At 44.7% G+C, this 25,393-nt stretch overlaps 1 protein-coding gene and 1 long non-coding RNA gene across 7 annotated transcripts in view; both read right to left on the bottom strand.

The window, feature by feature from the left end:
* LOC125988688 (deoxyribonuclease-1-like 1) overlaps positions 1-7,959 on the bottom strand; it is a 91,670-nt gene extending 83,711 nt beyond the window's left edge. For 4 of the 6 annotated variants that reach the window (XM_068649873.1, XM_049754299.1, XM_068649875.1 and 1 more), the window contains exons 1-3: positions 7,793-7,959; positions 546-710; positions 356-456 (exon numbers count right to left, since the gene is read on the bottom strand). In XM_068649873.1, coding sequence (XP_068505974.1) covers positions 356-456; positions 546-704 — 260 coding nt within the window. In that variant the 5' untranslated portion in view covers positions 705-710; positions 7,793-7,959. The remainder of the gene's footprint in view (positions 1-355; positions 457-545; positions 711-7,792) is intronic. The other 2 variants (XM_068649874.1, XM_068649876.1) reach the window with 1 other exon arrangement.
* Positions 1-25,393, bottom strand: part of LOC137840061 (uncharacterized) — a 205,980-nt gene that overhangs the window by 98,772 nt on the left and 81,815 nt on the right. The window lies entirely within an intron of this gene.

The raw sequence follows: 25,393 nt of genomic DNA, 5'->3' as shown, positions 1-25,393 counted from the left end.
TTTCTCGTCTATGTACGCGCACACCCTCCTGTCGAGCTCTTGAAAGCGGCCGCTCTGAGGACCACGGAAAGCTTTTCTCTGATTGTGACCATATTTGAGGCGATCTTTTTGAGCTCTCCATCTCCGTACATTACACTTTGTGACACCATATTTCACAGGAGCTTTGCAATTGTTTGAAGACTCTGCCTCAAGTTTAAACACCTTGCACCAAATGCAAAAGTGCTGCGTGCATAGAGTCTGTCTTTGGTGGAGAAAAAACGCGTTGACAGTGTACTTAGGATCACACGGCAAACTGATAGAAAGGAACATGACAACATTAAGTGGTAGCCCATGTGAAGTTGGCTTAAATCAGTACCTTTCACTGTACCTGTTGAGTGATGCCAGCAGAGTATTGACAAAGGAGCCATCAGAAGCCATCACTTCCTGGATGAGTGTGATGTCACAGCGAGAAGCGATCTATACACAGGGGCATTTGTGAGTGAATGAGTGAATGAGTGAATGAGTGAGTGGCTCGTGTGGTGTGTGTGTGTGCCTTTGTAATGTACCCGTGTAAGCGTGTGCAGCACTCTGTAGTTTGATGCCTTCTTGGAGTCAAGCTTCTGCACATTGTAGGCACAGATCCTGAAGGCTGAGACGCCCCCACCCCAAACCACGACACATAGGAAGGGCAGCAAGAGTCCAAGGTAAGGAGCACACCACGTCATAATCACCTGTGGAACAAAATACACATGAATTCTTATTTGCAGAGAAATCACTTGAAGGAAGTCTGGTCACATATGATGGTCGTAAGCAGTGTTGTACCTGAATGCGTTCAATGAAAGAGTTCATGAACTCGTTCATATTTTGGACGAGCATAAACTGAACATAGCGCATTTTCGCTTTGTGAACATTTTTGTGAACACGCCAATTCTGGAGCCAATGAATAGTTATGAAGTGCTGTTTATTTTCGTTCAAGGATGCCAGGTTTTCTTTTCTTAGATTGCAAAACACAGCAAACAAGGCTTAGACAAGGAAAAACGATTTGACAACCCCGGCCACAAACAGTTGCAAGTCATCAAAATGCGACGTGTGCATGGAGGAGCGAAGAAAGCGCGTGGCATTTCAGTCGATGTAAACTCAGTCGCGCGACGAGCAGCTCCTTTCTTGTCAAATGGCAATGATAAGGTATCATCCTATGAGAGCATTCAGGAATTGTAGAAGTGGTAGCGCAATCAATGGCGTTGAACCACAAATTACTCTTAATGAGATGCTTGTTGTTGTCTTAGTAATTTATTTGGGCTTTGCATATTTACATTACCACTTTTAAGTCCCAAATTCTGAAGGTGTTCTGGTTCTTATGGCAAACAAGTTTCGAAATATTAAGTTCGCAAATAAATGAAGTTAGTAAAAGCTAATATAATGTTACTTTGAATCAGGCATGTCCAAAGTCCAGCCCACGGGGCAAATCCTGCCCCCGGTCAGATTTCAGATGGCCCGCAGCTTCGGTCTAATGTACTATTTATGGCCTGCCTGCACTGTCAAACTGAATAAAGTTTTTTTTTTTTAAATCGTGAAACTTGAAACTATAATTCGTCCTATTACCAAAAGGTGGCAGCACCACCCCTCTCCGCTCATTTCTGCCATGCCGACTGCAGAGAAAACGAGCAAATTTGACTTTGAGGGCCGTCGCTTACAAGAGAAATGGGAATTACAATACTTTTTCACTGAAAATCAAGGCAATTGTGTTTGTCTAATTTCTAAAGAGACGGTTACCTTGTATAAGGATTTCAACCTAAAGAGACACAATCAGACTACACATGCTAACACATACGACAAGCTAACGGAGTGACCGCGCTGATAAAGTGAAGCAGCTCCAAGCTGAGCTGGCATAACAACAGCGATTCTTCACGCGGGGCTGTGAGTCAAAAGTAAATATTACTTAATATTAAATATTACGAAGTGGCCATGTTAATACTGTTGATGTTATGAATCTGTAGACGTGACCAAAACTACTGTATTGGCCTGAATATAAGACTGTGTTTTTTTGCATTGAAATAAGACTGAAAAAGTGGGGGTCGTCTTACATTCGGGGTCTAGACATTATACCCATTCACAACGCTAGACGCGCCAGATATCTTTAAAGCGAATGCTGAACTTAATTCCCCAGGCCAAAACGAACCCCTGTGACAAAGAAGAAAAATAAAAATAGCTGTTAGAAAGGCTCCCAATGTTGATGTTAAAATGTTGGAAAGTTATACGTCACCACGCCTTAAGTCTCGCGTGAGTTACCTCAGCTTATCGCGATTGTTGGAGCTTGTGCGCAGCGGTAAGTTAAATGTTTCTGGTATCGACTGAGTATGTTGCTGTGATGGTGTGCATCTTTGACACAAAGTGAGTATATACATTTCATTGTTACTACTGTCTACTGTTGTGCCGTTTGTCTGATCGCGGTTTGTTTCGTCTGTGCGCCGTTTGATTGATAGCTTCGGCGCACTCCTATAAATTTGCCCGCATCATACGAGTAGCCGTTACGCAGCGGCACAGCGACCAACGGTTGCCAGCAAATGTATTTTGTTGTCTCAATGACTTATGTCTTGTTAGTTGCCGAGAGTATTTCATTCATGGTTACTTAGTATAGCGGAACCGTTACGCGCAGTTAGTTATGTAATGTGTGCCGTCGACTAGTGTTGTGTGACGTCAGAAGTTGAGCGTTGACTTACGTGCTGTATTTCTGTCTGTTGCAGAACCACACACACACACACACACACACACACACACACACACGCACACACACACACACACACGCACACACCCTTCACACGCTTCACACAAGAATCACACACACAAGAATCACATTCACACACCCAAACTCACCCATGTACCGTATTTTTCGCACCAAAAGGCGCACTGGATTATAAGGCGCACCCTCATTGAATTTTTTATTTCAGAAATTATTTCATATATAGGGCGCGATTGTTTACAGAGGGCTCATTGGTTATTGGCTAGTGGATGCATACCGCAACCCTAGTCAACCTCAGTTTGTTGCAGTATAGCTTCTATTTTATGCGCCTTTTAATCCGAACAAACTGAGGTTAACTAGGGTTGCGGTAGGCATCCACTAGCCAATATCCAATGAGCCCTCTGTAAACAATCGCGTTTCTCAAACTATCTCCTATAAAATGGTCGGAACTGACTAAAGTTCGATCTAACACATTGGTACTGCTTACCTATGTTTGCCTTCCATATCGATCCGTAAATTTACTCGAAACATTAACAGAGCTGCCCATTTTGAAATGAAATAGCGTATAATAAATGGGGGAAAGTGGGAAAATGGAGAGAAATTAGAAACTCCGTCCAAAGACTCATACACAAGGCAAAAACAACATACTATAAAAATGAAATGCAAAACTTTAAAAAAATTAAAAAAAAGAACCACAAGGAGTGGTGGGATTTTATAAATAAAGGCCTAGGACGAACTAAATCATCATCTGATGCAAAAATCAGAATACAGGGAGTAGAAGAAAACAAAGCTTCAGAACCTCTGAACAACTTCTTTGCCAAATCATGGACTAATACCAACAATGGTGAGAGGACTGTTGGCAGACATGTCCAAAATGTTCGATAAAATCGACCACGGGATCCTGATGCAAAACATACTGGACCTAAAACAGCCTGGCTACACAGCTATATCACAGGGAGGAGACAGAGAGTGGTGGCAAATGGGGCTTATAGCCCCTGGATTGAAGTCACATCTGGGGTGCCACAAGGGGGTGTAGTTTCCCCATGTGTTCCTCCTTGATATGGCCACCCGGGATGCTTTGTTTGCGGACACTCATGATGTTGGTTACCCAGATGACATCGGGCTGTCAATCGAGCAGCGATCCCCATATCCAGCATCATGTCAGACTCATCAACGTGCCTGGAGGCACAAAAGCTGGACGAATGGGCAGCAAAGCATAAAATGATACTCAACAGGAAAAAGTCGGTTGAACTCCGAATATGTTTTGCACGAAACCCACCATAACCTCCCCCACTGATGCTGGGGGGGCAGGAGGTACCTGTTGTGGAAACTACAAAGTATCTAGGATACCACCTCAACCAAAACCTGACTGGAGATGTACACATTGAAAACGCAATAAAAACTGCCTCCAAGCGGTTGCTCTCACAGTGATGGGGAGACAAGGGCTACCTGCAGATAACCTCATCACTATCTACATCACTCTCATTAGGTCGTGTCTGGAGTACAGTTCAGTGCTCGTAGTGGGCTGCTCTAAAAGACAACAAGCAGACCTCGAGCGAGTCCAGACAGGTGCCTGCAAAATCATCAGAAGGAGAGCAGGTAACTTCTCACAAGCCCTACCATCACTCCAGACCAGGAGGGAGGAGGCTGCAGTGAAGCTGGTCAGAGACATGCATGATCAGCAACATCCTCTGCATTACGTGCTACCTCCAACACGAGGCAGCTGCACTGCCAGGAGTTTGAGGAACCAACAAAAGCTGGCTGAATCTGAACCCAGGGCCAAGACCAACAGGCAAACTCCACCTTGTATACTGCAGTCAGGCTGTATAATGACATTATTTAGATATTATTTAAGCAAGCAAAACAGCATGGCCACCAGAACTGACACTTTTTCCATGCCCTGCTGCCTTGAAAAACATGTCTTGCTTTTTTAAATATTTAATATTTAAATTTCTTGTTGTTTTTATTGTAAAGTTCTGCTGTTTTTTCAGTGGGGCCTTTTTGGCTCCACTGCAAGTATGAATTAATAAAGTCACATCAAAGACATGCGCAAAGTACGGCCCGCGGGCCACAGGGCCGTTTAATCCGGCCCGCCAAACTGGAATAAATTGTATTATAATATATTGTTTTGGGTCATTGTCCCTTCAATGATCGCATTTCCCCAGTAGATAGATAAACACCCGCCCGCGCATTTACTCCCGGAAGCCGCGTCAGAAAGCGCGGTGCACACGTCGTTTATATTACTTCACACAAACACTACATCCATCTGCTCCTGGCTCTGCATCGCTACCTTCGCGGCTAGGGACGGATGTGAGCCGGAGCTCAACTCAGAGAATTGGCTTGCTTTTATTAGACCATTTTGGTAGGAATAAATACTTTGATTGTGTCACTGATGCGATAGACGAGTGTGTGTGTTGATTCCTGCACCCACCCAACGAGCACCTCGGAACTCCACAAAGGGATACGTTTAAGTCTCTATTAGTCAATTGGTCATTTATTTATTATGGGCTCAGGAAAACTTCAGAAAACCACTATCAGTAAATACAGTTCGTCACTACATCAGTAAGTGCGGGTTAAAACTCTACCATGCAAAACAAAAGCCGTTTATGAACAACATCCAGAAACGCCGCCGGGTTCTCTGGGCCCGAGCTCATGTAAAATGGACTGATGCACAATGGAAAAGTGTTTTGTGGTCTGATGAGTCCACTTTTCAAATTGTTTTTGTAAACACTGGACGTTGTGTCCTCCGGACCAAAGAGGAAGCTGAACATCTGGATTGTTATCAACGCAAAGTTCAAAAGCCAGCATCTGTGATGTTATGGGGGTGCATTAGTTCCCATGGCATGGGTGACTTACATTTCTGTGAAGGCAACATAAATGTTGAAAAGTACATACAGATTTTGGAGCAACATATGCTGCCATCCAAGCGACGTCTTTTTCATGGACGCCACTGCTTATTTCAGCAAGATGCCAAGCCACATTCTGCACATGTTATAATAGCGTGGCTCTGAAGTAAAAGAGTCCAGGTTCTCCCCTGGCCCACTTGCAGTCCAGACCTGTCTCCCATTGAAAATGTGTGGCGCATTTTAAAGCGTAAAATACGACAGGGAAGACCCCGGACTGTTCAACAACTGAACCAGTTTATCAAGCAAGAATGGGAAAGAATTCCACATGAGAAGCTAAGAGAATTGGTCTCCTCTCTTCCGAAACGTTTATTGAGTGTTGTTAAAGGGAAACGTGATGTAACGAAGTGGTAAACATGCCTTTTCCCAACTTCTACTCCACGTGTTGCAGTCATGAAATTCTAAGTTAACTATTATTTGAAAAATTAGATAACGTTTATGAGTTTGAGCATTAAAGATGTTGTCTTTGTAGTGTATTCAATTGAATATAGGTTGAAAAGGATTTTCAAATCATTTTATTTTGTTTTTATTGACATTTTACACAATTTCCCAACTTCAACCGAACTCGGTTTGTAAATTCTCCAATCTTAATTGCAGACTGGTAACCGGTAAGAACTTCTGGTGATGCAGGTCTGTAAGTTTAAGGTGACCTACTTTTTTATTTTATTTTGTTAAATAAATTTTTGTAGACATGAGACTGAATGAATATGGTCAAGCACAAACATATATTTAATACTGATAACATGCCTACGCACCCAAAAGTCTATCTTTTTTTTTTTTCCCATTTCTCCTAGCACCCCTCACGATCAACCTGGGACTAGTTCACAATTGACTGGTTGGGCACTCCTGTTTTAGACTCTGGCTACAATGAACTTTTCTGTACATCTCAGGCTTCTACACGTGCCGTAACAATAACAAAAATTTCTACAAAATCATTAGAGACCTCGCAGCGGTCACTGCTCAGGCCTTGTTAATATTAATAATAATAATAATAATAATAATAATAATAATAATAATAATAATAATAAAAGGGTGGCACGGTGAAACATTAGTTAACACGTCGCCTCATAGTTCAGAGGTGCGTGTTCGATTCCAGCTCCAGCCTTCCTGTGGGGAGTTTGTAAGTTTTCCCCGAGCCTGCATGGTGTACTCAGGTTTCCTCCCAATTTCCAAAAACATGCATAGTAGGCCGATTGACTACGCCACGTAGTCCGTAGGTGCGAGTGTGACTTGTTAGTTGTCTATGTGTGCCCTACGAGTGACTGGCAACCAGTTCCGGGTGACCCCTGCCTACTGCCCGAAATCAGCTGGGATAGGCTCTATCACACTCGTGAACCTCGTGAGGACAAGCGGTTCAGATAATGGATGCATCCAAAATTAATAACAACAAAAACAACTTTACAACAATAATAACAACAATTTATCCAATTAAACAGCAACCTCACAGCAGCAGCTGCATGGCCCGAACAAAAAAAAGAAGGGGAAAATTGAGAGGAGATCCACTTTTCTAGTGACCCACTTTTCATCGAGTGCAATGGAATGACAGCAAGCGAGTGGGTCGTATTGACCCCTTGGAGAGAAACAGGAGAAAGAAAGAAACGTTTAAACAAAATATATGGGGAATCACGGCGTTTGCGTGTTGAGGCTTGTGGGCAGCAAAGATCGACGATTGAGCGAGCTCAACACTGACAAGGAGGGAGCAGAACCAGTCAAGTGACGTTCACATTAGTAACATGTTAAGCTCATAGAAAGTTACTACATTTTCAGCTGTTATTTTTCAGTAATTTGAATGACTTAACAGCGTAAGCCACAAACAACGTGGGTTAGCTGGCAACTCCTATCCAATATAACTCTTTGCTGCTATTTAGTTTAGTTATTGTCTAATTCGTCCAATTGTCATTCTGGCCAGGTCGCACCAGCAAATCTGGATTTGTTAAATAAACTTTCATTAAGAGACATACAGATAATTTAACTATAAATTGTCTGGACGCCCATGTTGCTTCACGAAGCAGAGAATATTTGGGTGTATTTGCTCACATAAGTGTTTTTATATAAATGTACACGCCCTTTTGTATCAAAGAAAGCGTTTACAATTAACGACTATCACGACACCTGTACGGGGACCAAAGCTATTTTGTTCTTTAGTTTGCTCAGTTACGAAAGTTCTTACCTGAGCCCAAAGTTTAGTGTTGATTTTTATGTCATGTAAGAGAAGCGAAGACTTGGCAGGGTGGGGTTTCTCTCTCTCTCTTTCTCTCTCTCTTTCTCTCTCTCTGAACCGGTCTCTACCTGCTCACACCTTCCTCAACAGTGGAACAACCCCCAAGTATGCTGCATTCATAGCCTGTCGGAAAAAAAAACATTCTGACAGCGAGGTGTGTGCGTGTGCATGCGCGCGTGTGTGCGCGTGTGCGCGCGCGGGTGTGCGTGCACCTGCGTGTGCGTGTTTTTGGGTACTGGCACAATCTGGACAAAAATGCAAATGGCCTTAAAGGTACACGCTGACTTCAGCCCTAAATTTCACGTCATTAAAATAATCTGTCGTGATTTAAGGGCTTATTTGGCTTTACAGATTGAGCAGGACACGCAACGGCGTTACACTGGCCCACATGTGCTAAATTCAGATAAATAACTGGAAGAAAAGACCCGGAGGTCAGCTTGACAAGATTTTAAAGTTGGACTTAGAAAGATTTGAACCACCGAACTTCAAACGTTTAGTGCAGGGGTGGGCAAACTTTTTGACTTGCGGGCCGAATTGGGTTCTAAATTTTGACCGGGGGGCCGAACCAGGAGCAGATGGATGTAGTGTTTGTGTGAAGTAGGTCATAGAAATGGCATGTAAAGGTTATTGCATAAAAGGTTTGCCTGATGCATGCCTGATGATTTTCTAAATCACGGACACTGCCAAAGTTGTTTAAAAATGTTCAGTACTTGATTATATTTTATGTTTTGATTAATGCTAGACGCCAGTTTTGGATTACTACTGAACGTTCTAGACAGAAGGAAATGTTTTGCCCAACAATGAAAAGATGTGTGTCAAAAGATAGTGTCAAAAGAATAAACAAACAAATGCATGGTAATTGGTGAGTAAGAACTTTGCATAGTCAGGGAACATTAACAAATTGATGATGTCACAGCCAAAAGTTCACATAATTCCGTACAAAATGACAAAATTGAAAGAATGATAAATGGGCGATGTGCGACAGTGGGCGAAGTGGATGTATGTGCAAGAATGGTTTACAGGAAGGACACTTGGAGATAAAACTGGTAGAGGTGCCAAAGGAAGAGCGGCAGGAGGAAAACAACCAAGAACCCGGCCAAAGGTGATCGCCAAGGCCGAAAGACGGGATGGAAAACAACAGCCCCCACACACACCAAATCGCCCATAATCAGCACCCACCCCCACGGAACCAGCTCTCACCGAGCCAGCACCCACTCCCATGGAATCAAACTCTCCTGCGAACTTGCCACACCCCCTGACTCATTACCCATAAAACTCGGCCCACACTGGCATGTGCAACTGAATATAAGTGGACCAAAGAACCTTGAACGTGACCTTTTCTGAATGGAGACTTTCCGCTCTTGAAAGGCCCAGCGCTGTATTGTACTTTCCTAAAAATAGAGCTTTTTTAACAAGAATTGTGATTGAACTCAACCAACCTGTGTAAGTCTACATTTTGTTTCGGTCTTAGCCTTTTCCTAAAACTGAAGAAATAAAACAAGCACGCAGTGAGTAAATTGGATAACAGGTGATTGGCTATGGCTTTTGCCGTGAGGCGCGGATAGCGCGCTTCCCAAATTGTGGACCAAATCCAACAGTAGGTAGTAAAGCATGGTATTAATTTTTTGAATTAGCTTGTTTCATGTCATTCATGAAAGAATCCCATTTTGGTTAAGAAAATGCATTCTTAAGTGGATCCCGCATTCCTAAATTTATTATCAAAGTTTCTTGCGAGAGTGGATTACATGCGATAAAGAGCAAGAGAGAGAGAGAGAGAGAGAGAGCGAGAGACCGAGAAAGAGAGACCGACAGACAGACGGACGGACAGAAAGACAGACATAGTGGAAGAGCTAGACCAGGTATGGGCAAACTACGGCCCGCGGACCACATCCGGCCCACGGGACCGTTTAATCCAGCCCGCCAACCCTAAATAAATTGTATTATTAAACTTTTTTTTTTTTCGGTCATTTTGCCTGCAATGACTGCGTTTCCCCAGTCGATGGGGAACCACTCGCCTGCGCATTTACTACCGGAAGCCGTGTCAGAAAGCTCGGTGCACACTCACAAGTGCGTGTACGTACTCAGTAGTTCGGAAATGGCGCACTCGCGCTCTATTTGTATCAGTGCCGAATTTAGAGCGTGGGCTGTGACGACAGCATTCTTGTAATTTGTGCGCCGAGCTTTCGGATACAGTTTTACGCTAAAGCCACCCACAAACCTTCCCCTGGAATCCTTCCATTAAAATGAGTCGCCCAAGGAAAAGCAAGGTAGACACTGAGTGCCGAGTGTTTAAAAACAGTGGCCAATTTGGCTCGACGTACGCGACGTGACGTTCAGCCACATGAACATCAACATCAACCCGTCACAGATCTAGGTAAACGGACCAACACCTTGGATCTCTAAGAATTGCCACAACAAATTTTACTCCAGACTATGACACACTAGCAAAAAAAGGGAGACCAACAACACTGTTCCCACTGAGAATGAAGGGGAGGCTTTCAAGTTTGTTGTAAAAAAATTCATTTTGAATATGATCTGTTAATAAAGTTGAGTCTAAGTCTAAGTCTAAGTCTACAAATAGCAGGGATTGAAACTAGCGACCATTCTCATTTTCAAACAATGCAGGATGCTCAAGGACATTGATGCACCACCCGTTTGTGACTAATCTTAACCTGTAAAGTTCTTAAGGCTTACTTTAAGGAAGTGTTTCCCGTTTCCTCACCTCTGTTACCAGGTGTTTGTGAGTTAAAACTCTGCTCTGATTTTCAGATACCCCTCACCGTGTTGCCGTTTTGATTACTTTATTTGGATGTATGCTTTCACCGATTCTTCAAGATGATATATTTGGTCAGAATGTTTGCCGTTTGATGTGATCTCATAAGATAAACATCTTTCATTAATCTGACCTGCAGGCACTGAAGTGATGGAGACTGTTATTCATAATAACTGTCGTATTTTGAGAATCACTGATAGCAGTTTTTTAGGGATTTTTTTTTAATGCTGTTAATAAATGCATTTGTTTTCATAAAACTTTTTTTGAATATCCATGCTTTACTACCTACGAAAGGCCAAAACCTTTTATGCAATGACCTTTACAGGTCGTTTATATTACTTCACACAAACACTACATCCATCTGCTCCTGGTTCGGCCCCCCGGTCAAAATTTAGAACCCAATTCGGCCCGCAAGTCAAAAAGTTTGGCCACCCCTGAGCTAGACGGAGGCCACAAGGATTTGGTTCAGCTAAATAAATCGGAGGATAAGTGACACAGTTTGTGATATTACGGAACGAAGATAAGAAAGAAGTGGCGGGTGCAGTAAAACTTAACCAGCAACTGTTACCAAACTCTTTAATGTGCATGCTAACTTTGTGGCTATCGGTTACCTTAGTGCACAATCGCCGTCGACTTGAAACTTAACCAGCAACTGTTAACACATTTATAAACTAGGATGCTAACTTTGCGGGAATCGGCTAGCCAGGTTTTGTGCTCGAGTTCGTTCCCCAGTGAGATTGTGTTCTCCCTGCCGCGGGAGCGTGCACGCCTTGTTTGGAAAGCGAAAAACCGATGCCGTACGGCGTGGTACGGCGTCAGCACTACGTTGTTTTCAATAAAAACATGAAGACCTCACGTTTGCGTCAGTCAAATTTAATTTTTAGAAAGGATTATTCTCATTTGATTTCTTTAAGTTCATTCGCGTTCTGCCGTTGAAGCGGGGTGCATTCAAACACCAGTCGTACAGATGGAACACTCATTCACTTCACCAAAAAGTGTCACGGTCGGGTGGAGCATGGAGCAGGACGACCAAGTGCAGCTTGGACCAGGGTTTATTGGTGAACTCAAAAAAGGCAAACTGACACGACGTAACCACAATAACATGAATGACTGACAGGTGTTGTGCTCGATTTGGTTCCCCCGTGAGATTTTGTTCCCCCTGACGCTTTGTTTGGAAAGCGAAAAACCGATGCCGTACGGCGTCCTACGGCGTCAGCACTGTTAGGTTCAGATTCAGCAAAAGGATCAGCAGACAAAACCAGTGAGACAGAATGTTGATCTTTTCTCGCGAGGAGTGCATCCAGACTTACAGCAATCCAAAATACACTAAAGGTCTTGTTTACACTCCTCTCTTTTTATTCAGGAATGCCCTACCTACAATGTGAGACTAGCCCCTGATAGGTGGGGGGGAAAGCGTGGGCTTTGTCTCATGAGAGAAGAAACGAGATTCTATGTGAAACTAGAAGTAAAATGTTATGGGAAACAAAGTAGTCATGTAAAAAGAGTGCATAGACAAAATGACATGTGCAGACATCAACAACTTTCTTGGATTCCCAGATGTGTAGAAGGTCAGGAAGCTCCAGACAGCATCGTTTGACTTGTTGTGGACTAGGTGATGTCTGCAAGAAGAAACAGCAAGCATTCTGCGCAATAACTTTATTAATAAGTACTCATTAGGGAACGCATGATAACATATATATACAATTTATCTAACAATTCCCCCCTGTTTTATCATAAGTTCCCGGAGAACAACCCATTACCCATATGGCCAATTCAAAAAGATTTTCAGCCAAGGGATCACATTTCGCAAGAACTAACTTACACTCAGGAGGAAACTGAGTCATAATCGGCAAAGCTAGGGTCAAGAAACAAACCGGACAGGTTTACCACAATAGAGTCGCCGACCGGGTCGTCACTAGAGAAGGAACCCGCGTCGATCGAAAGGTCATCCCTTTGGAGCAACGGGAAAGTCTCAGCTGGTGGAGAGATAGCAGTTGTAATTAGTCTGTTAATTAGGGATCGGAGACAAGGGATGCAACAACATCCACACAAGGTCAAAATGGCAGAGAAAACGGCTATGGAGACCAGGGCAGAGGAAACCAGGGTGCGGTACTTTCCGAACACGTTCAGCCAGTCGGTCCAAACCTCTGTGTTCACCCCACTGTGCTCCTTCATCTTCCCGTTCAAGGTCCGCAGGCCCTCAAGGGCCTGGGACAGGCTTCCGCCGGCTGCAGTATTATTCGGAATAAACGTGCAACATTGCTCACCGAACATGGCGCAGACACCGCCCTCCTTTGAGAGTAGCATGTCAAGGGCCATTCGATTCTGGAAAGCCATGAGGGAAGTAGCGGCCAGTTGGGAGTGGACCGCCTTGAAACCCGCCTCGGACCAGTTTCCAAGCCTCTGCACGTTGTAATGGACGTAGTTAATCCTGTCAACATTTTTGTTAATAGTACACCACCAACACAGGGCGGATTCAAAACCAGCTGCTATCTGATTCACCAGCTTATACTCATCCGGTACTCCTCTAGGAACACCAATGGCGTCAATGTAAGTTGGATTAGCCGCGCCCCGCCATTCGGCGTTTCGTTTCGTTCTCGGCCAGAATACGGGAACCACGGACTTAGCAAAAGATGTTAGATCATAAGACGACATCGGTATCAAATGAACAGGTAGCAATAGGGTTACCAAAGCGCAAATTCCGGAGCTGTCGAAAGGCAACCTATCATAAAGTTTGTTACTATTACACCAAAACCAAACATCACTACGAGCAATGGGCAAAAAAGGGGCAGTGACATTGGTCATGGACCCACACCATAGAGGAGGTAGGGCGCCGAGCTTCTCACCGGTACCAGGTAATCTAAGACATGTAAAATTACCCTTAGCTACATCGGACGAAAAAAGGGGTTTATATTTTGTCATAGAGGCAACAGGGTAAACCTTATCCCATTTAAAACAATCATGAGTGGGTGAAATGGACAGGCTTAACATTAAAGTAACAGCACACTTAGGACCTATATTCGCAGGTATGATTTTCAAAAGAGGTCTTGGACCCATGCATGCAACGCAACTGGCGCCAGCCATCTTTGCGGCCTGCTCAGCCATAAGAAGCCAGTTGTTGGTATGACCGCTTATCCCTGTGGAGGCCACAAAATAGCTGTCTACATCAGTGAGGAGCGTACTTGTGATTTTTGCTCCTGCTGACAGGGTGTAATCATCTGTAACGGGACGGTCAGCGATCGACATTGTTTTATTAAGGCAAATAGCAATAGGAAAGCGAGGATCGATTCCAGAGGACCAAGCCCACAGTTGAAAACCCCAACAAGAAGTGTTAAACAAGGTGGCATTTGGAGGAAGAATTTGACCATCAGCGAGTGTAAGAGACAAAAGGAGGCTTTTGCCCTGATTTTTCAAAGTCACTCGTTTAGCAAAGAACACAGCCTCTTCACTGGAACCAGAGAGCGGGGTGACCATTTCGAAACCTTTCAAACTCTTCATAGGTAAAATAATAGAAGAAGATGTATTAGGAGCCACAGTAAACATTAATGACTTATTGTAAGTCCAAGACAAAAGCCATGGTACGCAAGTTGGAACGCAGACGGTTCCTGGAATACAAACAACCTGATCAAAAGGGGATTTAGTGTCGCGCTTATGTCTAGCAATTTTCCCCCATGAGCCATATCAATAAGAATTAGCGTTGGTAGCTGCCTGAGAGAAGAATGTTCGAGGCTCATGGTACTCTATCCATACAAATAAAATAACCCCCGGAAAAAAATATAATGGTAACACAAACCAGCAAAAGCAACCAAAAGCACATGGTAGACTTTGCGCAGGCCACAGCCTGATTAAAGCACTCACCAAATGACTCTCCAATGCTCATGTTTTTGGATCTCCTCAGAGTCAACACCCTGAGCTTCGGGTTGGTGTCTTGAAAATTGGCTTCTGCTAGCTTTCGTGTCAACCCTGGATCTTGGCACCAGGATCAGGCACTATTACCAGACTTTGCTCACCTTCCGTACTTTAGGTTGGGTCTGCAGAGATCACCTTTTTACAATGAGATAAATGAATCCACGTGTTGCGTTCGGCTATTTTCAAAGCATTAGGTTTCGTGAGTAGTACCAAAAAAGGACCTTCCCACTTGGGTGAATGCCAATTCTTCCTCTTGATACTCTTGATCAAGACCCAGTCTCCCGGTACCACTTTGGGGTCTTCCTGCGGAGAAATGGGTTCATCATCAGTGTTATTGGTTAGATTCTTTTGACGTTCCAACATTTTTCTCATGTAATCAGCTAACGTGGCTTCCTCGGGGATCTCCCATGTGTTCTTGAACTGAAGAAGCCTGTAAGGCCTTCCAAACATTGTTTCATAGGGAGTTAGCCCTGTTGTACTTGTAATATCTATGTACATTTTGACCAGGTCTAAGCACTGAGTCCATGGTCGTTTGGTTTCTTCCATACATTTCTTTAATCTGTTTTTTATAGTCGCGTTAGATCTCTCAACAACTGATTGTGAACGATAGGAACAATGGTTCTTTAGATTTATGTGGAACATTCTCCCAATGTTATGCACTATCTGATTTACAAAATGTGGACCATTGTCGCTGTAAATTTTTTCTGGAATACCGTATCTTGGAATGATGTCTTTGCATAAGGCCTTTGCCACCGTGAGTACATCAGCATGTTTGGTAGGAAATGTTTCTACCCATTTAGAAAATGCGTCTATTTTGGCTAAACAATATTCTTTCCCTTCACATTTATGTAATTGGATATAATCCATATGTATTGTCTGAAATGGATACAATGGAGTCGGGAATTTCCCTCTCTGAGGTCTTAAATTGCCTTGTGGGTTATGTTTAGCACAGATCAAACACGCTCTGCAAAATTGTTTTGAAAAAGCTGCAAAGCCGTATGTTGTATAAATAGCTTCAACTTGTTTCACCATACCCCCCGTCGAGACATGGGTGACCCCATGACTCGAAATAGCAGCCCATTTGAACAAGTTATGAGGCAAGACAGGTTTGCCCAAAGGTCACACAAAAAGACCAACAGTGTTTTTAGCTGCACCCCGTTTTACCCAAGAGAGCCGTTCCTGGGAGGGGCTCTGAGACTGCATGTCAAGCAACACATCAGGGGGGATGTGTGACATCGAATCATGAGCCGTGAGAGACGAGAGGACATGGAGCAGGCCTTCTGCAGCGGCCTTCGCGGATTTGTCAGCAAAAGCATTACCGAAAGAAACAGGATCAGAGCACGCAGTGTGAGCAGCACACTTGCAAACCGCTACCTTTAAAGGTAGCTGGACAGCGTCCAAAAGTTGAGTCAGTAATGTGGAATGGGTTGACGGGCTTCCCTGCAGAAGTTATCATGCCACGGTTGCTCCATTGCTGAGCAAACACGTGTACTGCAGCAAAAGCATACTGACTATCAGTCCAGATAGTGACGGATTTGTTTACAAACAATTTGCAGGCCCCAGTCAAAGCAATGAGCTCAGCGGCCTGTGCAGACATATTGGATGGCAGTTTAGCAGCCTCCAAAACCATGTCGGCAGTAACAATGGCATACCCAGTAAGGGTCACACCAGATTCATTTTTCTTAGAAGACCCATCAACAAAAACCACATGACCATCTGGCAGAGGCGTATCTTCCAAATCAGGCCGAGCCATAGCAACTTGTCGGGCAGCACCGACACAATCATGGAATTCGCCGTCGCCAGGAAGGGGAATGAGAGTGGCAGGATTGAGTGTCGTGCATCTTTCAACGGTCAGATGTGGCTGAGACAGCAACGTAGCCATGCAAGAAAGATGACATGCAGGCGACAGAAAAGTCACTCACTCACTCACTCACTCACTCACTCACTCACTCACTCACTCACTCACTCACTCACTCACTCACTCACTCACTCACTCACTCAATCAATCAATCAATCAATCAATCAATCACACAGGTGTTAATTAAATCGCAATTACATTGCAAGCAATTTAAACTCTAATGGAATATGTGGATGTCCATATCCGTTTCATCAAATTCCAATCCAACTTTACCTTTGTATAAGGCACAGGTGTCAAATTGTGCTTCATTTACATGTGCCATCACTCGAATCGCAAATTATCTTCACTTTTAGTAATATGTTAAATTTCAAATATTAGACCAGTTTTTACTTGTCTGATTTGAAAGCGAGGTACTCGTCAGCTTGTTCCGCAGCCCCCACAATATGAGGCGCTCACACATCTACTCGGGTATGACAGTCATACCGGCCCTCCAAAAGAAGCCATGACTAAACCGCGGCCCGCGAACAAATGAGTTTGACACCCCTGGCACAAGGGATAGCCTTCTCATTGATCAATCGCGTATCTTAAATCATGCTTTTCCTCCTTTGAAGCGACTATGTACTTCAAACCCAAACGGCACCATTTTATAGGGAAAAAAATTGTCGAATTTATTCGTTGTCGACATAATACTGGTCGCAAATTTGCATGTAGAGCATTTTTGAGTTGTTGATCATAGACATCAGTTGAACACTCTTTCTGGTCTGTGTCTAAAGTCTTCAAACAACTTATCTTGTTTTTGTTTAGTCCGGCCAATGTCTGTGTAATTTGCTCTACGTTGAAATATTATTTCTATCCTGCAATAGTTGGTCAATTTGTATTTGTAATGGCACCTCGTTATATTCCAATGGACGGCCCTGGAGATCAAAAGGACTCCAGGTGTCTTTAACGCTTGCCCAATGTTTGGTTAAGGATGCCATGAAAACCTGTTGTACTTCATCACCTCTCAAATTATAGGAAGCAATGAGTTGTTTAATTTGGGGTACAAAGACGGAAAGGATGGTTCGCTTTGCCGTGCCACAACATCTGCCTCTGCAATTTGATCATTTTTCTCATTTTCATTCATCACATTCTCAGCTGCGGTTCTTAAGCGAGCTCGCGCTGACACTGTGTCATCATCTTCCTGTCTGTGCAACAGCAAGTTATTTTTTATCTTTTCTTCGTCTTCCTTATCTTTCAATTTCCCTCACATCTGGGAAAATGAGAATGTAATTTTGCTTTTTAATTTTTAATTTTAAGTCTTGCAAAATTTCTATATCCTTACTGCACCGAGATAAACTGTTAAACATATCTTAAAAAATAAACAAACAAAAACAATCCATGCTCTTCAAAATGGGACCCAAATGTCAGATTACAAATCAAACCTCCTCCTTCACTCTCACATTTTTTGATAGAACAGTCTACTTAGCTAGACACCGTCATATCATACTAAATAATGGCCTCGAAATTAAATATAATGTTGTTGCTGTGGTCCCTCAAAACATGTGACTAGAATTTGGACAATTACTAACCCCCATCAATCGACAAATTATCTCCTCACTAAAGTCCCAGCCTGATCTGGCTGTTAACCTATCTGCATCAAGAAGACATTTGCAATGCAGGGGATAAGAGAATAACAAGGGACACCTTAACAATAAACAAAATAAACCCAAACCACAAACAAAACCAAATAAACTAGGCCCATGACCTATGTAGACCAACAACGTGCAGAGAGGGGGCCAGTACTCCAAATATTTCCCCATTAAAATTTAAGCCTTTTTGTGTAGAGCACCATTGATTTCTAATTTTTACATTTAACAATGCAAATCTGATAAACCATTGTCTAGCACACCGCTTTCGTGCACCAATTTAACGCAATTCCAACCTTTATAACGAACTGATACACAAAGACAAACATACACAGAAACAAACACACGGGCCCACAACATAGACATGACAATCTTCCCAGCTGATAACAAGGGTGGGGGGAGCAACTGAAGAGCGGAGAGCCTCGCCACCGCCACGTCACATAATGCAATCCCCTCTGTCCAAAATATGCATTTGTCAAGATATTTGATATTGTCGGTGCCGACCCCTTGCATTTCAATTCATGTCGGGGTAGCGGCTTTTGTTTGCTATTTGATTTTCCCATGGTTTATTTCTCTAAATTTCGAAGTTGGCAATTCGAATGGCACCTACAGTGTCCTAAAGCCAACTTAATTCACAGGACAGTGGTAAAATATTCAGTGGTAAGTCTCCTGTCCTCTGCTTCCACACAAAGCCACTGTTTACATAAAGGAGAGCTCAAATGAGATCACTCTCAGTCAAATCACACACACACACAATGCGCACTCTTATCTTCCCACAGGCAAGCAGGGGAGTCCGCCCTCCCGTGGAACTTAACAAAATCTAAACTCTTTAACCTTCCTATTGTGTAAGAAAAACTTATTTTTGCCTTTTTCTCAAAGTAGATATAAAACCTATCTTTTCATGGATAAAGAAGCCAAACCAGCTAAACAAGAGTTAAAAAAAACACCACAGATGGCAGCAGAAAGCTAACACATTAGGAAGGTTAATTAGGAGGCCCACGACACCTCAGCGGAATTTAACTGCTCCAAATTACCTGTACTTCTTTAGAAGACAGATGGGTCCGCTTTCCCATGGAATTTAACTGACTCATCAGTCAGGGGACTCCAACATCCCAGCAGAATTTACTGTTTCTAATTGCACTTGATAGGGTCTAGAATTGTCAAGGTTTTAAGTGACCTCTTGTCACTGCACTTTCATTACTTCAACAGAATCAAGATTCGTACTCACAGTCTGCTGGGCCTTCTCCTCGGATGATCTCGTCAACCACTCCGGTGTCCAACCGACTGATCGAGACAGCCCCGTGAAAAGGGTTTCTCTATCTATATGCCTTGGCCAAGGACTTGTCCTGCGTCGAAAAGTCGGCCGGAACCAGAAATAGTCCTATTGAGATCCCGGAACGAGCCCCCAAAAATCTGTTAGGTTCAGATTCAGCAAAAGGATCAGCAGACAAAACCAGTGAGACAGAATGTTGATCTTTTCTCGCGAGGAGTGCATCCAGACTTACAGCAATCCAAAATACACTAAAGGTCTTGTTTACACTCCTCTCTTTTTATTCAGGAATGCCCTACCTACAATGTGAGACTAGCCCCTGATAGGTGGGGGGGAAAGCGTGGGCTTTGTCTCATGAGAGAAGAAACGAGATTCTATGTGAAACTAGAAGTAAAATGTTATGGGAAACAAAGTAGTCATGTGAAAAGAGTGCATAGACAAAATGACATGTGCAGACATCAACAACTTTCTTGGATTCCCAGATGTGTAGAAGGTCAGGAAGCTCCAGACAGCATCGTTTGACTTGTTGTGGACTAGGTGATGTCTGCAAGAAGAAACAGCAAGCATTCTGCGCAATAACTTTATTAATAAGTACTCATTAGGGAACGCATGATAACATATATATACAATTTATCTAACAAGCACTATGTTGTTTTCAATAAAAACATGAAGAATTCACGTTTGCGTCAGTCAATTTTAATTTTTATAAAGGATTATTCTCATTTGATGTCTTTAAATTCATCCGCGTTCTGCCATTGAAGTGGGGTGCATTCAAAGACCAGTCGTACAGACGGAACACTCACTTACCAAAAAGCAACGATATAATTACGTGAGCTCTTTGCATAAACCTCGATGCAAAGAAACTCCTCCTTTTGGGTACCGTTACATGCTACAAGGAGTATATATTACAAATGAGACTTTATTCTTAATTGTGATCATCATTCATCCAACCATTTTATTACTCAGGTATTTTCAAAGCAATTTAATACTGTTGCATTTATTAATTTGCTTTAAAATGACAGCGCAATATAATTAAAAGCTGACACTCTAGCAATGTCAAACGTGTTCATTTAAGAAAAAGCCACACACGTTTTGTGATCAAATCTTTCATAACGAGAATGATTTGAGTGAATTGATTTGAATGAATAATTGAAGAAATTTCAGTTCTGAAGGCTCCTTTTGTCCCAAGCAAAGTGAAAGGTGGTAGGATAAAAATTGGAACGCTATAAAAAATGTCAAGCCGTGAATATTTGTGCCCCCCTCCCATTTTGAGAACGGTGAGTCCTGGACATCGACTGGCTTTTTTTCTGTCTTCCTGGGGGTCTGCTCAGGTAGTGTGGCAAATTTGAACAGGTTCCCTCATTCCTAGCCCAAGTTACAGGGGGGGAACATATCCTCACGGGTGCCCCGTTAGGATATGTTCCCCCCCTTATTTTGAGAACGGTGAGTCGTAGACTCCAACTGTTTTTTTTTTCTGTCTTCCTGGGGGTCTGCTCAGGTAGTGTGGCAAATTTGAACAGGTTCCCTCATTCCTAGCCCAAGTTACAGGGGGGGAACCTATCCTCACGGGTGCCCCGTGAGGATATGTTCCCCCCCCCCCCCTTATTTTGAGAACGGTGAGTCCTAGACTCCAACTGTTTTTTTTTTTTCTGTCTTCTTGGGGGTCTGCTCAGGTAGTGTGGCAAATTTGAACAGGTTCCCTCATTCCTAGCCCAAGTTACAGGGGGGGAACGTATTCTCACGGGTGCCCCGTGAGGATATGTTCCCCCCCATTATTTTGAGAACGGTGAATCCTGGACGTCGACTGGCTTTTTTTCTGTCTTCCTGGGGGTCAGTTCAGGTAGTGTGGCAAATTTGAACAGGTTCCCTCATTCCTAGCCCAAGTTACAGGGGGGGACCATATCCTCACGGGTGCCCCGTGAGGATATATTTCCCCCCCTATTTTGAGAACGGTGAGTCGTAGACTCCAACTGTTTTTTTTTTCTGTCTTCCTGGGGGTCTGCTTAGGTAGTGTGGAAAATTTGAACAGGCTCCCCCATTCCTAGCCCAAGTTACAGGGGGGGAACATATCCTCACGGGTGCCCCGTGAGGATATGTTCCCCCCTTATTTTGAGAACGGTGAGTCCTAGACTCCAACTGTTTTTTTTTTCTGTCTTCTTTGGGGTCTGCTCAGGTAGTGTGGCAAATTTGAACAGGTTCCCTCATTCCTAGCCCAAGTTACAGGGGGGGAACATATCCTCACGGGTGCCCCGTGAGGATATGTTCCCCCCCCCTTATTTTGAGAACGGTGAGTCCAAGACTCCGACTGTTTTTTTTCTGTCTTCCTGGGGGTCTGCTCAGGTAGTGTGGCAAATTTTAACAGGTTCCCTCATTCCTAGCCCAAGTTACAGGGGGGGAACATATCCTCACGGGTGCCCCGTGAGGATATGTTCCCCCCCCCTTATTTTGAGAACGGTGAGTCCTAGACTCCAACTGTTTTTTTCTGATGATTTGTGCAGTGATACTGTTATTACTGCACTTTATCAATGTCTTTGGCCTTATTTTGGTCAAACAACTTTGTTTCTTTATCATATAACATACATAAAAAATAATGACTTTAAACTTTATTAAAAAACATTATTATCTATTTGTTTATTTGTTTATTTAACATCCAATATTGTAAAGTTATCAGTGCACGTGTCAGGCTGGGAACAAGGCGGAGGACTCGGATGCAGAGTCGTTTCTTCCTCTGATTTATTCCAGCACACACACTGATCAAAAGTACAACTCAAAACGCCTCTTGCGAGGGAAAACACGTGGCAAAAAGTACAAACAAAAAGCGTCGCACTGGGGTGAGACAAAAAGGCTATGGGGATCACGGCACTAACAAAAGGCGTCGCTCGGTGGCGAGACAAAAAGGCTATGGGGATCAAGGCACTAACAAAAAGCGTCGCTCTGTGGCGAGACAAAAAGGAGGAGTCTTACTGAGAGCTCGGACGTCAAAGAATCGCTGGTGGTCGGGACGAGGCAAGACACACTGGCACAAGACAAGGGGAAGACACGGACTAAATACACACAAAAGGGCGGGGACACAGGTGCTGACAATTAGTGTCAACTACACAGGTGCACACAATCGGGATCAGGGAAGACAAGACAACCAAACACCAAGGAAGGAAACACGAACTGAAACGGAAGGGATGACAAAATAAAACAGGAAGTAAAGTTACGACACCGACGAGACAGAAAACCGGAAAAATAAACGCGACCGCATGACATAACCCCCCCCCCCCCTAGGGCCGGATCCCAGACGGCCCAGGAGCTTCAGGGTGAGCTGCATAAAAGTCCTCAAACAGTCCCGGGTCCAAAATATAACTAGGCGGCACCCATTGCCGCTCCTCCGGCCCATAACCCTCCCAGTCCACCAGGTACTGCCAGCCCCGGCCTCTTCTGCGCACGTCCAATAGTTCTTTCACGGTGTAGGGTGTCACACCTCCCACAGTCCGCAGAGGCGGGGGCGGCACAGGATCTGGCACCAATGGACTGTCCACAACCGGCTTGACCTTCCCGACGTGAAAGGTGGGGTGGACTGCAAGGGACCTGGGCAAGCGGAGACGCACCGCGGCCGGGTGCACGACCTTGGCGATGGGGAACGGACCCACGAAGCGAGGCGCCAGTTTCCTGGAGTCCCCCCGGTGGGGGAGATCCTTGGCGGACAGCCAGACACGTTGACCTCGCTGGTACACGGGCGCCGGACGTCTCCTCCGGTCAGCCATCTGCTTGACCCGGTCCCCCTGTCGGACCAGCGTGGCCCGTGCCGCCGACCAGACGCGACGACAACGGGGCACCAAGGCGTGGGCCGAGGTCACCGTCACCTCCGGCTCACTGTCAGGGAAGACTGGGGGCTGGTAGCCATACACACACTTGAATGGGGACATACCTGTAGCCGTGGTGGGCAGGGACTTGTGGGCATACTCCACCCAGGTGAGGTTCTTGCTCCACGAGGAGGGGTTCTGGGAGACCAGGCAGCGGAGACTTGTCTCCAACTGCTGGTTGATGCGTTCCGTCTGCCCGTTTGCCTCCGGATGATAGCCTGACGTGAGACTCACGGTTGCCCCTATGAGCCTGCAAAACTCCCTCCAAAACCTGGATATGAATTGGGGCCCCCTATCGGAAACAATGTCTTTCGGGAACCCATGAACCCGGAATATGTGGTCCATCATCACTGTGGCCGTTCGTTTAGTGGACGGGAGCTTGGGCAAGGCGATAAAGTGAGCCATCTTTGAGAATCTGTCTACCACCGTGAGTATGGTGGTTCGCCCATGCGAGGCCGGAAGCCCAGTGACGAAGTCCATGGATATCTCTGCCCACGGACGCGAAGGAATGGGTAGGGGATGCAGCAACCCCATACGGGCGCCGTGGGAGTTCTTATTCCGGGCGCAGACGGGACAGGCTGCAACGTATTCTTTGACGTCTGCCCTCATGGAGGGCCACCAGAATCGCTGCTGGATGACAAACAGGGTTCTGCGCATGCCCGGATGACAGGAGAGTCTGGAGGTGTGAGCCCAATGGACGACTTGGGATCGTAATTGATCGGGGACAAAAAGTCTGTTCTCCGGGCAACCACTAGGGGGTGGCTTGTTACCATTGGCCCGCTGTACCCGGCCTTCGATTGGCCAGGTCACTGCTCTCACCAGGCAATGAGGAGGCAGAATGGATTCGGGCTTCTTAATTTCTGGATCTGAGTTGTAGACACGGGAGAGGGCGTCAGGCTTGGTGTTTTTGGTTCCCGGTCTGTAAGACAGAGAAAAGTTAAAACGATTGAAAAAAAGTGACCAGCGGGCTTGGCGGGAATTCAATCTCTTAGCTGACTTTATGTATTCTAAATTCTTATGGTCTGTCCAGACCAAAAAAGGCTGCTGTGCTCCCTCCAACCAATGTCTCCATTCTTCCAATGCCAGTTTTACTGCCAACAGTTCGCGATCTCCCACATCGTAATTCTGTTCGGCGGGCGTCAGCCGTCGAGACAGGAACGCGCACGGATGGAGCTTGTTGTCGCTCTTGGCTCTCTGTGATAGAATGGCCCCTACTCCTCGATTGGAGGCGTCCACCCCCACCACAAACTGTCGTGACGGGTCGGGAAGCGTGAGGATGGGAGCGGTGCTGAAGCGGTTCTTCAGCTCCTGGAAGGCCGCCTCCGCCTCCGCCGACCAGCGGAAGGGAACCTTAGGAGACGTGAGCGCGTGCAAGGGAGCCGCCGTGGCACTGAAGCCCTTGATGAACCGCCGATAAAAATTGGCAAAGCCCAGGAATTGCTGCACCTTTCTGCGTGAGTCAGGGGTAGGCCATTCCGTTACCGCGCTAACTTTCGCCGGGTCCATCTCAACTTTGCCCGGGGCTACGATGAAACCGAGAAAAGATACGGTGTTCTTGTGGAATTCACTTTTCTCGGCCTTTACGTACAGTTGGTGTGCAAGGAGTCGTCGCAGCACCGTCTCGACGTGAAACCTATGGGCCTTCAGATCCGGGGAATAAATCAAAATATCATCCAAATATACGTACACAAAACGGTCCAAACAGTCTCTCAAAACATCATTTATCATGGCCTGAAACACAGCGGGAGCATTGGTGAGGCCAAATGGCATGACTAGGTATTCAAAGTGTCCTCGATGGGTGTTGAACCCTGTCTTCCATTCGTCCCCTTCTCGGATGCGCACTAGATGGTATGTGTTAGAGATTTGCTCACTCCAACTTATTTTGCAAAAACCACACAGAGACAAGGCAAGTTCTTTTAGACACCTGCAGGTGGAGAGATCACTCGCTCCAGGAATGAAATCTGAAAGGTCTCCTTCCTGCAAGGGCATATTTATTAAGAGAAACAGAGTGGGGGTATGGGTAGGCTGGCTAAAGCCCTTGCCCTCTAGTCTAAACATGTCAGGGGATGTTTTATGACCTTGTGATAAGGAGGACAAGGTAAGGTATTTATTACCTGTTGCACTCCAACATAATCCTACGATAAAGATAACCTGGAAAACCCTAACATCTCCCTCCTGATTTATCATATGATTATGCCACCCCAAACAACAAAGACAAGCAAGGAAAAAAACATATATACGTATAATGAAGAAAGTAGAATGGT

Source organism: Syngnathus scovelli, chromosome 2 (assembly GCF_024217435.2).
Source record: "Syngnathus scovelli strain Florida chromosome 2, RoL_Ssco_1.2, whole genome shotgun sequence".
Classification (NCBI taxonomy): Eukaryota; Metazoa; Chordata; class Actinopteri; order Syngnathiformes; family Syngnathidae; genus Syngnathus; species Syngnathus scovelli.
Note: the sequence above shows the minus strand (reverse complement) of the source record. Positions and strands in the feature narration are given on the sequence as shown.